The following is a 14,747-nucleotide window of genomic DNA, read 5'->3' as shown; positions in this document are numbered from 1 at the left end:
TACATGGCATTGACCCAAGGCTTTCTAATCTGACTGCCCAGAAGTTTTACAAATATTCACTCAATACCTGGATAAAATCAGGTTATGAGTAGATTAGCAAGTCTTATTTCATAGTTGCAGAAACTGATAGAGAAAGTTTAAGTGCCTAATCTGAGCAAAACTGGACATAAGACACTAGCATCCGGATCGTTAAACCTAAGTTAGTAGGTTTAAGTAACTAAATTAATTTTAGTTAATTAATTTAATTAATTACAGAATCTAAATCACCAGAGCAGAGTACAACATGGAAAAATCTTGCCCTGTTTAGAATTTCTGAAAGAGAGTTTCAGACTTCACTCCCCCCCACCAAAAAATCTTCATGACCACAAATCTCCCTTAATTCCTATCTTCCAAAAGCCACCTTATGAATCTTGACAGGTGACCATCATCACTGAGGAGGTTCCAACTTTAGATAAACAAACAATAAAAAAACCCCAACAAACAACAACAGCAATAAAACCACAACAGGGCAGGTTGTACATCTCTTACCTTCTATATTTTCATGAAGGAGACAAAGTTTTCATATAGAGTTCACACTCTATTTTCTCTAGACACAGAGATTAAAAATCACAATCCTCACAACACATACTGCAGTTATCCTGCACTTTCTAAGCTTACAACACACAGGCAATGTCCTCACAAGCCATTTCCTGGGCTACACACAGTGACCACTAAGTGAAGGTCAAAGCATGTTCGCTGTATCATCACCAAGGCTCATTCCTACTGCCTGATGGTCGATTTTATTTCTCTGTATATGGCATCTCCTCGCATTCACAGGGGATATTACTAGAGAATGCTGTGGTTTCCGGTTAGCATTTTGCTGACCAGAGTATCTCTTGAATCTTATACCTCTTTTGCTTTTCCTTAACAGCAACAAGGAAGGGACCAGAAAAGGTATACAGAGTTTTTTAAATTTACTGGACAAAGGAAATAAAGTGCAAAGAGAAGCCAAGAAGAGGCAAAGGTGGATGCATAATTAAATGGAGAGAAAGGTGACTCTCTGGAGAGGCTCTGGACAACAGGATACCAGGCCCAGCTGAGGGTTAGAATATTTTTCCCAGAGCATTTCACAGAGATGGCATTTGGAAGGCATACTACGTGCTACAGTATTTCATCTCAATAGTCCATTTAGCCATTTATTTTGTCTCAAACAAAGGTATCAAAAGACCTGATGCAGAAGACTGGGAGAAGATATCTAACAGCCAGAGGCACGGGGCGTAGTGGTGAGACTGTAAGTCAGACAATTCTACATCTGCTACTTACTAACTTATTATTAGTTAGCGTCCATGACTGGGAGACTACCTTGAAATATTGAGGGAAACACAATGTCCTTAAAATGCATGACACACAGTAGGCATTCGACATGTGGCCACTATTATTATTACTGCATAGAATATCCCAAAATAACCCGGAAAATTAGATTTTAATATTATTTGTATTATTATTTCTCTTTGATGAATATAATTTATTATTATGTCAATTACTTGGTATGTAACATATATTTAAATGTATGATTTCTCCACTAATAACATAACCTTTATTTATATTTCTACCTTCAACAACTCAAAGTGCTTCTACATTTATGAATACGTTTACTGTCATAACGTCATGGATTGCCGGGAGGAAGCAGGGTTATGATTTCTATTTTGCAGGTAAATATCCTTAGGCAACAATAAGATAAACAACTTCTTCAAGGTCAGTGTGGTACTTGGGACTCTTCAATCTAGATGTCACAATCCCTTCCCAGCTCGAGTAGAAGTCAAATCTCATTTCTGGGGGCCTTCTTGCTTCCCTCAATTTTTATTTTCTATTTCTGATATTAATTTATGAGGACATGGGGATAGAGCCAAGATTCAACATCAGTTTCCAAGGTTACCTTCTTGTTTTGCTCAGTAAATAGAGATGTTAGAAAGGTACACAAGCCTGGCACCAAACAGCCTTGGGCGATAAGCCCGAGCTTTAATTCAGCAAGGCAGACGATGTCGTCTCCGGTATTCCAGTTCCAGCTGGCGATCTTTGGCAGAAACACCTGTTTCATGGTAGAAAGTAGTAGGAACAGACTTGTGGATACAGAGAACAAACTAGTGGTTACCAGTGAGAAGAGGGAAAGAGGGAGGGGCAAGACAGGCGAAGGGGATTAGGAGATACAAACTACTACGTATAAAGTAAATAAGCAACAAGGACATAGCGTACAGCACGGGGAAATATAGCCATCATTTTGTAATAACTTAAATGCAGTTTAATCTATAAAAATATTGAATCACTACATTGTACACCTGAAACTAATACGATATTGTAAATCAACTGTACTTCAGTAAAAGAAAAGAAAGTCAAATATTAGAAAGAAATATACCTCAAGAAAGTTCCCCGAATTTGCAATCAATTTGTTCGCTTGCTTTACGTTTTTGAAATATAATTAACGTATAACGTTATATGAGTTTCAGGTGTACAACGTTCAATATTTGTATATATTGTCAAATGATGACCACAATAAGTCCAGTTAACATCCATCACTACTGTAATTACAAGGTATTTTTTCTTGTGATGGGAACTTTGAAATTCTATTCCCTTAGCAACATTTAAATATAAAATAAAGTATTATTAACTACAGTCACCATGACTCTTTTATACTATAAATTTATACCTTTTGTTCCCATTCCCCCATTTTGCCCACCCCCACCTCTGGCAACCACCAACCTGTTCTGTGAATCTATGAGCTCAGGATTTCTTTTTTGCTGTTACTCAACATATGAATGAGATCATATGGTATTTGTTTTTCTCTCTCTGACTCATTTCACTTAGCATTATGCCCTTGAGGTCCACTCGTGTTGTTGCAAATGGCAAGATTTTATTTTTTTTTATACTTTTTGAGAAGACTGTGTATTCTGGTGCTTTTGAATGCAAAGTTCTGTATTTGTCTAAGTCATGAGGTATAATATGTTGTCTAAGGCCAATGTTTCCTTATTGATTTTTTTATCTGGATGATCTATCCATTGAAGAAAGCAGGGTATTAAAGTCCCCAACTATTATTGTATTGCTATTTCTCCATTTAGATTTGTTAACATCTGCTTTATAAATTTAGGTCCTCCTATGCTGGTGTCATAAATATTTACAAATGTTATATCCTCTTGTGGGATTGACCCTTTTGATAATGTAATGCCCTTCTTTTTCTCTTATTACAGTCCTTGTTTTAAAGTCTATTTTGTCTGACATAAGTATCGCTTCCCCAGATTTCTTTTGCTTTCCATTGGCATGGAATCTACTTTTCCATCCCCTCACTTTCAGTCTGTGCGTGTCCTTATATCTAAGTTTCTTGTAGGCAGCGTATAGATGGGTCTTATTTTTTTTTTTGTCTATTCAGCCACTCTATGTCTTTTGATTAGAAAAGTTAGTCAATTTATATTTAAAGTAATTATTGGTAAGTATGTATTTACTGCCATTTGTCAAGTGTTTTCTGAAAGTTTTATAATTCCACTGTTCCTTTCTTCTCCTCTTGCTCTCTTCATCTTTGATTTGATGACTTTCTGTAGCAGTATGCTTAGATTCCTTTCTCTTTCTTATTTACTATAAATTTTTGCTTTGTGGTTACCATGAAGCTTGCATAAAACAACCTCCAAGTCTCTTTTAAGTTGACAGTAACTTAAGTTTGATCACATCAAAAGTTCTATATTTTTATCCCCACTACCCAAGTTTTATTTTTGATATTACAATTTACATCTTTCTATTTTATGTATCATTTTACAAATTATTGTAGTTATTTACTACTTTTGTCTTTTAATCTTCATACTAGCTTTGTAAGTGATTAATCCATCACCTTTACAACATTAGAATATTTGGAATTTTACTATATATTTACCTTTACCAATGAGACTTATACTTTCATACATTTACCTTTTACTAATTACCCCTTTCATTACAGCTTAAAGAAGTTCCTTTAACATTTCTTGTAAGGTCTGTCTATTGGTGATGAACTCCTTTAACTTTTGCTTGTCTGGAAACCTCTTTGTCGTTCCTTTGATTCTGAATGACAACTTCGCTGGGTAAAGTATCCTTGGTTGGCAGTTTTTTTCTTTTTCTTTTAGCACTTTGAATATCTTGTGGCACTGCCTTCTGGCCTGCAAAGTTTCTGTTGAAAATCTGCTGATAATCTTATGGGAGTTCCCGTATATGTAACAAGTTGTTTTTCTCTTGCTACTTTAAAAATTCTCTCCTTGTCCTCAACTGTTGACACTTTAATTAGAATGTGCTTGATATGGATCTCTTTGGGTTCCTTTTATTTGGAACTTTCTGGGCTTTGTGGATCTGAATATCTGTTTAGGAAAGTTGACAGCCATTATTTCTTCAAGTCAGTTCTCTACCCATTTCTCTCTCCCTTCTCCTTCTGGGACTCCTATAATGTGAATGTTGGTCCACTTGATATTGTCCCATAAGTCCCTTTAAGCTATCTTCACTCTTTTTCATTCTTTTTTCTTTCTGCTGCTCTGATTATGTGAGGTCTACACTCTCTATCCTATCTTCAGGTTTGCTGATCCCTTCTTCTGCTTCCTCTGGTCTGCTGTTGAACCTCTCTATTATGTTTTTTTTTTTTTTTTGCAGTTCAGTTATTGTATTCCTCAGCACTGTGACTTCTACTTGGAACTTTTTAATATTTTCTCTCTGTCGAAATTTTCACTTTGTTCATCCATTCTTCTCCTGAGCTCAGTGAGCATCTTTATGACTGTTATTTTAAGCTCTCTATCAGAAAAGTAGCTTATATCCTTTTCATTAAGGTCTTTTTCTGAGGTTTTGTCTTGTTCTTTTGTTTGGAATATATTCCTCTGTTTCTTCCTTTTATTTGACTCTCTGTGTTGGTTTCTGTGCATTGGACAAAAAAGCCAACTCTCCCTGTCTTGAATGAGTGGACTTGTGTAGTAGATGAACCTTATTGTTCAACCCTGCCCTAGCCCTTGGCTGTTTTTCAAACCCTTGTCATTGTCCAATCTGCCTACTTTATTTTTAGTGGCTCCCAGTACTTAAGGGTGTGCCAAGACCTGTCCACGGCCCCAAGGGGAGGATCTCAGTCAGCACCTAAATTCAGAATGACTGGACTCCAGGCCATCAGGCAATAGCTTTTAAAGTATGTAAACAAAACTCTTTCCAAATTTACATTTTTATGTAATTAACAATCTTAATGGGGCTCCAAATTTCACCTGCAACTGGCAAAAGCTTTTTGTGTGTAGACTCATTATAAAGTAATAAGTTCATATCTTACTTAGATGAACTACGTTCATTTAGTTCTACAGACTAAAAGGGGAGGAGACAGAACAGGCTATAATGTTACAATACCTTGTTATGGGACTGAAGTATCTGTATGATGATTCTGGTATTAGGGTAATAGCTCTTGATAGAGAGCACCCTACAAAAATAACAAATATGCTCATTAGTGGTGTGCCATATCCAATGTCTTTATAATATAATTCAATTCAAAGTTAAGTCTATGTGTGGGTAAGTACAGGAAAAGAGCACATTATAAAGTTCATTGTTATGATCTTTAATAGCACACACATGGAAGAGTGCTATGGTTTTAGTGACTTAGTAAATTAAATCTATGGAAAGGTAAGCTTTTGGTATTAAGAGTGGTCTTCTGGGAGCAATTCCTGAGGAGGAAATAATCAGTTTCATATATTTTAGTCTCCAAACTCAAACACATTAATTACAGAAAAAAACAGAGACTGAATTGCTATCTATAGCTCAAAGTAGCTAACAGACTGCCTAATCCAACTTCCTTATTTCCTTATTCTTAAGTTCCTTATACAACTTAAGAAACTAAGATCTATCTTATATTTACTGTACGTTACAAGTTCTCAGGCTTCTCTTGCTTTTTGTAGAGTCACCTTCAGCTATGTGTATTTATTTTGCTCTGGGGGCCAACAGTTCATCTGGGTTAGGTACAATGGCATTGCCCTCACAATGACAGTTTGAATCTCTTACCACAAATTGAGTTCCTGCTCATAGATAGTTCACAGTTCAAGATGGTAACACTAACCCTAGCCATCTTGAAAATACTGCCAATAGTCAAAAGCACATCATACTGAACCATGCACAATCTTTCACTAGGACTACTGGAGAAAAACCCCAGTAAATAAAGTCTACGAATAAGGTTCACAAACCACAAATGCCGTCTTTATTTCTGAGGGGCTGTTAGTCAGAATGGTGCTATCTGAACAGTTATCAGTTATTCGTAGGCTTGCTTTTTAAATTTAGACAGCTATTATCCCTACGGAACTCCAGGAAAGTAAGTGGAGAAGCACACTGACACACAGTAAACTCTATCTTGACTTCCTTTTTCATACATCTGCAGAGTCTCTGGGGCCAAAAAATAAGGCAGAAACCTGGAATATGATGAACCCTGTGCTGTGATACATGACGTCTGTTTAGTTCTATGCATGGGGCTTTATTTTAAAAGAGGCAAAAATAAGATCAGCACTGGAGCATGTAAGACCCAGTGCCAGCTTCTTACCTCATAATGTTTGAAGTGTCTTCAGCATGTGAATCACTGCACAGAGGGTCGGCTATGATCAGGCATGCTTCGGCAGAGGCCACCTATTCTTCAAGATTAAACAGCAGCCACCTTGTTAATTATACATGGGAAATGCTTACGTGTTCCCCTTTGGGGTTTTCTTATGGTTTCATCATACAATTTCCAAAAAGAAAGAGAGCACACTTGGGAAGGACTTGTGATAAGGATGTCTTTACATCAGAATCACAGTCCAGCAAATGCTGAAAGGGGCTGCATAGACGGACCAGAGTCTCCAACACAGATGTAGATTGCTTTAAAATGGAACAAGTGCACAATGATATTTTTCCTATGATCCAGAAATGTCAATTTATGACTAGTGATGAGCAATAAGATCTTTTTAAGCAACTTCCTGTATAGTTATTAACCTTTCAGAATAGCAAAAAAATTATTGAAGTGGCTCTTATAACCCCAAGTTGCAGGAAAGAGAAAGATTATACTGTGTTTGTCAATTTTTGCTTCAATTCTTTGTGTTGACTCTATAGATCTCTGCTTTAAAAAAACTGAACCTTTTGCTCCATATGATTGTGAGAAACCTAAAACATGAGAGGAAGTTGGCCTTCATCTTAAACACAAGATGTCTAGAGGGTTGGCTGTTGCTCATCTCTTTTAGTCTCAGCCTAACTGGGATCTCTGCGATTTTCCTTCATGCCTTTCCTATCAGAGGGCATATCAGTGTGTTTAGGAGAAGCCGGTAAAAGCTGACAGACTCCTAGAAATCTGTCATCTGGTAAGAATCCCACTTGGATAGAAAGATCTAACACACTTCTGCTATCCACAACTTTTTCAGATCTCTTAGACTGATAACATAAAACTGTTCTAGATAGAGAATTTAGTGAAATAAAAAAAATTAATATAAATGTAGGTAAATAGTGAGGTCTGCTTGGTATCTGTCAAGAAGGATTTGGAGGTCAATTACTAACATTTCTTTATGATCAGTTTTTAAAGTTGAAGAAGTCGTATTTCCCCCAATTCAAGAGTCTGGAGTAATCCTTTAGGAAGAGCAATACACACTATCGTCTTAATTGCTGCAGCTTAGGAAAACGACAAGGAGGAAAAGAACTAGATCTCACCGCAACTCGCCTCAGATCCTCCCACTTCAGTGCAGATCCAGAAACAAAAGTTGTATAGGCCATGTAGCACTTAAATATGGTTTCCAATTCCAAAGAAGGAGGAACCCTGGATAAAGAACATAGTGCCAGATACGGAAAAGGAAGATTGGCTTTGGTTTAGAGACTGTTATATTATTTAGTGCATTTAATAAAAACTCTAATCCTCTCTTGGAAAACATCCATCCTCCATTATTAATCCACGTCCTTAGGTGATGTGGATACCACTAGCCTAATTCCAGAAATGGGTCTGAAGCTCAGGGGCAATCAATCACAGAGACATGAAAAAATACAAATCAGATTAATGCAAAAAAAAAGGGGGGGTAATTACTAAGAACAAAGAAGTTCAGGACCAGTGAAAACATTTCAATTATTCAAAAAGACACAGCATTCTAAAACAACTATGAATTTAATAAAATAGCTTCTAAATACACAAAAAATTTTAACAAAACGAGAGAAATACATGAACCTCCCACTGTAATGACAGATTTCAATGCATCTCTCTCAATTACTGACAGATCAAGGAGAAAAAATAATCATCAAGTTTGATATTTATAATTCTGCAAACAATATTTAGGATATCTAATTTAAATTTTTTTCACCTTTACTGAGGCAAAATTGACAGTTAAAATTGTAAGATATTTAGTGTACAACGTGATATTTGATGTATGTATACATTATGAAAGGATCCCTCCCATTATTTAATTAACACATCCATCACCTCACATATTTACCTTTCTGGGGGGGTGATGACATTTAAATTCTACTCTCCTAGCAAATTTCAATTATACAATACAGTGTTATCAACTACAGTCACCATGTTTTACATTAGATCCTCAGACCTTATTCATCTTAAAACTGAAAGTCTGTACTCTTTGTACCAACCTCTCCCTATTTCCCCCAATCCCCAGACCCTGGCAAACCATCTTTCTACTTTCTGTTTCTCTAAGTGTGGCTTTTTAAAAAAATTCCAGATATAAGTGACACCATGCATTTGTCTTTCTCTCTCTGGCTTATTTCACCAGCTTATAATGCCTGCCAGGTTCATCCATGTTGTTGCAAGTGACAGGACTTCCTTCCTTTTTTAGGGCTGAATGATATTTCATATCATTCAAATATATATACATATATATATATATATATACCACATCTTTATTCATTCATCCATAGATGGAAACTTAGGTTGTTTCCATATAATGGCTATTGTGAATAATTTTAATTTTCCTCAACAGCACACAAATATTTACCAAAATGATAATTTACTTGACTAATAAGGAAAGCCTCAACACACTGCAAAAAAAAAAGCTGCTGTACATATAATGACCTCTGATCACAGTACAATTAAAGTAAAAGTTAATAACAAAAAAATTAAAAAATATTCATCATAGTTGGAAATTTTGAAAAACAGACTGCTAAAAATCTCATGAGCTATGAAGAAATTATAATGAAATGTATAAAATTCTTAGAAATTAATTATGTGAAAACACTAAATATCTAAGTCTTTGGATACAATAAAAGCCTGCTTTAGGGGAAAGTTATAGCTTTGGACATTAATATTGGAATAAACCCAAAGAAATAAGAAGAAAAGAGACAATAAACACAGGAGTGCAAACAGTGAAATAGAAAAGAAAAATAAAAGAGAGAAGATGAACAAAGACAAAGGCTGGTTCTTTGAAAAAAAAATCACTCATATAATAGGCAAAGCTGTAGTAAAATTGATGGAGAAAAAGAGAAGACAAAAATGACTCATAATATTGAAAGAAGATAAAAATACCTACACGCAAAGTAGAGATTAAAAACTCTCAAAACTAAACAAAAACGAACAAAACACATACATAGACCCACACACTAAACACAATTTTTAAAACCACCAGTTCTAAATGGTTTAGCAGGCAACTTCTACCACACTTTCAAGCAACAAATAATCCCATTTTTATACAAAGTCTTTCAAACACCTTAAAAATAGAGAATGGTCCCCAACAAATACTACAAAGCCAAAATAACCATTATAGCAAAACTATTAATTTAACTCATCACATTAACAAATTAAAACTGACACAGCCACCTCAGATGCACAGAAAAAGTTGATTAAAATATCTTTTCACAGTTAAGAAATAAAACTCATGGTATATTAGGAAGAGAAAAGAATATCCTTAACCAAATAAAGAGTATCTTTAAAATAAAAAGGATGGCCTTAGTGGGAAAATATTAGAAAAGTTTTCTTTAAAATGAGAAATGAAGAAGAGATACAACTATTGCTTTTTTCTCAACATTATATTTGATGTCTTAGCAAGAGCAATAAGAAAATAAAGATACACTGTACACGTAAGGGTTAGAAAGGAAGAAATAAACTCTCTTTATCTGAACTAATAAGATTATCTACATAGAAACCCCTAAACACTACAGAAAAATAAATAGAGGCTAATTTAACAATATGGATGAATGGGAGATTAATACACAAAGGTCAATTCTGGATTTTCATACCAAAAGCAAACAAGTAGAAAATACAATAAGACACTATTTCAAATATATCAGAAAATATCAAGTACTTATAAATATATATGTCACATATATTTATTACATATACACATATGTAAAATTACATAATATATAATAAACATCAGCAAGCCTGGGAAATTATACAATATTATTGAGACACTAAGTGAGATCTAAATAAGTAGACAACCATAGTATAGTCAGAGTTAGAAAGAATTTGTAACACAAAAAATCAATTTTAAACCAAAGTTTCAATTAGATTCCTCCCATCAATTTCCACAGGGTTTTTCATAGTTCATGATAAAATGATTATAAAATTTATATGAAAGATAAAGGGCCAAGAAGAGCTTGTCAACTATTGGAAAAAGAAGAGCACGGAGGGAAAACCTGCCCTAAGATGTATAAGGATTAATTATGAATCTTTAGCAATTAAAAAAGCATAGTATTAATGCAGTAAGAGATAAATTGATTAAAAAAAACACAGAATAGCCCTATTTATACTGGTAGCATGTCAGATCAGTGAGGGGAAAAGGGTTTATTCAATAACTAGCATTGATAAAATGGTTATCTATGGAAGAAGCTGAAGTTTTATTCATGCGTCACGCCATAAAAAAACAAATTCCAGTATAATTAGAGATTTAAACATCAACAAAAATGAAAAATTCTTAATAGGAAATGTAATTAAATATCTTTAAAATATTGGGATATGGAAAAATTCCTACACAAAAACCAAAAAAATCATTAAATACAATTGAAATGATTGAAAATTTGAACTATGATAATATTAAAAACTTTTGAATATCAAAATACTTCTCATACTCAGTGAAAAGACAAGTTATAAACTGGAAAAATATAGTTACAGTTCAGATCACTGATGAACAGTTAGTGTCAAGAATACATTAAGCACTCCTAGAAATTAAATAAGAAAAGCCCCACAAACAATCCAATAGAAAAACAGGTAAAATGCATGAACAGGCTTTTCACGGAAAGAGGAAACATGTATGGCTAATAAACATGAAGAGAAACTCCATACTTAGTGATAAGAGGCTTATAAATCAAAACCACGATGAGATTCCACTTTACACTGATTCCACTGCAAAGATTAACAAGTATGACCATGCCAGCTGTTAGAAAGAATGTAGATGTACAACTACACAAAGTCCCTTACAGATTGCTGATAAGCTTGAAAAACGGTGCAACCACTAGTAAAAAATGATACTGTCTCTTAAAAATGAACATTCACATTCTTCACACCATTAAACCACCCTCCCCACACACACACATACACAGACACTCTTGCACAGGTCCACTAAGAGCCATACATAAGCCATGTTAATAATAAAATTATTTCCAATAGAAAAATCTAGAAACAATGCAAATCACACCAAGAGTGGATAAACTAAGGTTTACTCTGCCAATGAAATATCATATAACAGTAAACAATTAACTACAGCAACACTCAGAAAAATGAGTGTATCTTAGAAATATAAAATGAGGAAAATCTAAGTACCACAAGATTCCATTGGTGTGATCTTCCTTCTGTAAAGTTAAACACAGCTAAACATTTTAAGACTGTACATAATTGCAATAAAACTGCAGGAGAGATAAAGAATGATGATGATGTACAAAACAACTGAGAGCAGTATGAAATGTGGGTAGGATCATATAGTTAGATACGGGTTCTGTCTTAAATTTTGTCTCGATGGTGAGTTCATGTACTGGTACTTAGAGCATTATTAAAAACAGCTACTTACAAAAACAAACAACCAAAATGTGCTTATGTATAAGTCAAGTACAAAGGTTGTTGTAAGAATTACGATAAATCCAATTCTAATTTCCCAACACTAAAGAAGAAAACTAAATCTAGTTATGTCATCCCTCTGCTGAAAATCCTCCAAGAATTCAGGACTGACTCGGAGAAAAGGCAACTTCCTTAAAGCCAAATCCTTATAATAGACTATACAATACTTTTGTTATCTGGCCCACTATCAACGGCAATATTTGGAAATTCTCTGAATTTGTCAATCCTCTTGAGTAAAACTTCCCCTATTCCCTTAAAACATATGTGAACAAGTGAGAGCTTTGCATGTTTTCATATATTAAACATCACTAGAGCTGGGGCCTTTGTTTTCAGGCATAGTAAACTAGATAATTTCAGCCAACCTTCTACTAAGGATATATAAAAATGCTGGATGAAATATAAAAACATCTAATAAATCATGAAAGATATAACCAGACCGTGAAGAATTTCCAGGCCAAAATCTAGAAGAAATCAAGGCCTTAGAGGTTAAGTCCAGTCCCCCCACCCCACAAAGCATTTAGTAATTCAGAAGGTACAGCTACCAAACTGACCTAACATTCTGGTGATGTCATAGGGTAAGGGGTCCAAAAACTTCCAGCTCCCCTGACACACAAAATGAAGACTTTAGTAACTTCTCCAAATTTTAACCTGGCATAACAAAGGTATGCAGGCATAGATGAAGTGTAAAATTGAATAAATTAGTTTTCAGATGTACATTCATTCTGAGTTTGTCACCTGGGTAGTACAGTGAACATCAAGCGTTGAATTTGGATTTACGTGGTCCTAAGGCACAAATGCCCCATTGTACTTGGAAGAAGTAAATAAATATCCTCTCTGGGGGCTTCCCTGGTGGTGCAGTGGTTGAGAATCTGCCTGCCAATGCAGGGGACATGGGTTCGAGCCCTGGTCTGGAAAGATCCCACATGCCGTGGAGCAACTAGGCCCGTGACCCACAATTACTGAGCCTGCACGTCTGGAGCCTGTGCTCCGCAACAAGAGAGGCCGCAATAGTGAAAGGCCTGCGCACCGCGATGAAGAGTGGCCCCCGCTTGCCACAACGGGGCAAGAGAAAGCCCTCGCACAGAAACAAAGACCCAACACAGCCATAAATAAATAAATAAAAATTTTAAAAAAATCCTCTCTGGAAGAATGTAATATTTTTCTAGGCTACAAGTTATTTCTGTAAATATTTTTTAATAGAAGAATAAGCACATAATCTAAGACAAAAAAGCACACAAAGAAAAGAAGATACTATGTGTAACAACCAGTGGAAACAACCGACAAGAAAAACCAAGGACTTAAGACATTGAATTACTGGACACAAACTACAACATAATGATGTTTATTTTATTGAAATAAATAAAAGGTAACCTTGGAAACACAAGAAACTATGAAAACAGAGAATATTTGCTAAAGAACCAAATATAAATTCTGGAACTGAAAAATACAATAACTCAAATTAAAAACTCAATGAATGAGTTTGTAAATAGATTAAACACAGATAAAGAGAGAAGTAGGAATCCGGAAGGTAGTTCAGAATAAAGTATCCAGAATGTAATACAGAGATACAAAAAAGAGGAGAAATACAAAACAGAGGGTAAGAAATATATTTGGCACAGTAAAAAAAGGACTAACATAATTGAATTCCCAGAAAAGGAGGAGAAAGAACATAGTGACAAGGGCAATGTATGAATAATTGAGAATCTTCCAGAAATGGTGGAAAACACCAAGCCGGAGACTCAGGAAGACTCATGAATACTAAGCACAATAAATTATCAGAAATTCAAAACTACACACGTCATAGTAAATAACATAGTTTCACATTAAGTACAACACATAATTTTTTTAAGAAGATAATTCATTAAAGAAGATAGTTTAACAGACTTCTTAATAGCGACAACAAAAGCCAGAAATCAACAGAATAATACTTTCATGGTTCTTAAGGATAAAATGTGGCAGCTTAGAACTCTATATCCATAAAATTATCTTTCAAGAATGAAAAGAAAATAAAGATGTCCTTACATTAAAAAAAAAAAAGAGCTTGTCACTGGCAGATCTGCACTTAATTTAGGATAAAAATGGGCAAAAAGAAGCATAATAGAAAATAATAGGAAGAAGAATATGTATATATTAAATCACCTTACTGTATACCAGAAACTAATGCGATGTTGTAAATCAACTACATTCTAATTTAAAAAATGGGCAAGATAACAGCCATTTCATAAGAGGGAACCCAAATGGCTTATACATATGAATATATGCTTGGCCTCATTACTAACCAGAAAAATGAGATCATAAACCACAATAAGATACACTGTCTTGCAAAACACTATCCCAAAGAACGGCTAAAACTAAAAAGACTGATGTTTCTAAGTGTTAGGTAGGATGGGAAGCTACATTTCCAAGCGGTAGTAAGGCTGTATATGGTGAAAGGAGCTCTCAGGGCTGCTGGTGGAAGTGCAGACCAGAAAAAAACATTTTGAATGACTGACAGTTCTGTTACAGGAAGATTTACTACCCTGCAATTTAATGCCTGGGGACCAGGACACATATATAAGAATTTTCAAAGCAACATTCTTCATAATAGACAAAATTGAGGAGAAATGTCAACCAACAGTAGAATGGATTAAGAAAAATTGTGGTGTATTCATATAATGGAATGCTCTACTACACAGCAGTGAAAATGAATAGGTACAGCTACATCCAGCTGCAACAAGGATGAATCTTACAAACGCATTATTGAGGT

At 34.9% G+C, this 14,747-nt stretch overlaps 1 protein-coding gene and 1 long non-coding RNA gene across 6 annotated transcripts in view; one reads left to right on the top strand and one right to left on the bottom strand.

The window, feature by feature from the left end:
* The window catches only part of KCNU1 (potassium calcium-activated channel subfamily U member 1), a 135,271-nt gene that overhangs the window by 86,206 nt on the left and 34,318 nt on the right, over nucleotides 1-14,747 (bottom strand). Inside the window, 4 exon segments of the mRNA XM_089903756.1 lie at nucleotides 1,916-2,068; nucleotides 5,365-5,434; nucleotides 6,539-6,621; nucleotides 7,669-7,774. Coding sequence (XP_089759882.1) covers nucleotides 1,916-2,068; nucleotides 5,365-5,434; nucleotides 6,539-6,621; nucleotides 7,669-7,774 — 412 coding nt within the window.
* Nucleotides 1-14,747, top strand: part of LOC149744448 (uncharacterized) — a 45,831-nt gene that overhangs the window by 15,038 nt on the left and 16,046 nt on the right. For 2 of the 5 annotated variants that reach the window (XR_016391169.1, XR_016391166.1), the window contains exon 2: nucleotides 1,609-14,745. This is a non-coding gene — a long non-coding RNA (uncharacterized LOC149744448). Of the gene's footprint in view, nucleotides 1-1,195; nucleotides 1,275-1,608; nucleotides 14,746-14,747 lie in introns of all 5 variants that reach the window. The other 3 variants (XR_016391170.1, XR_016391168.1, XR_016391167.1) reach the window with 3 other exon arrangements.

The sequence above is a fragment of the Delphinapterus leucas genome, chromosome 21, assembly GCF_059928025.1.
Source record: "Delphinapterus leucas isolate spDelLeu-1000000601 "Yukka" chromosome 21, BTC_Dleu_Yukka2, whole genome shotgun sequence".
NCBI lineage: Eukaryota > Metazoa > Chordata > Mammalia > Artiodactyla > Monodontidae > Delphinapterus > Delphinapterus leucas.
Note: the sequence above shows the minus strand (reverse complement) of the source record. Positions and strands in the feature narration are given on the sequence as shown.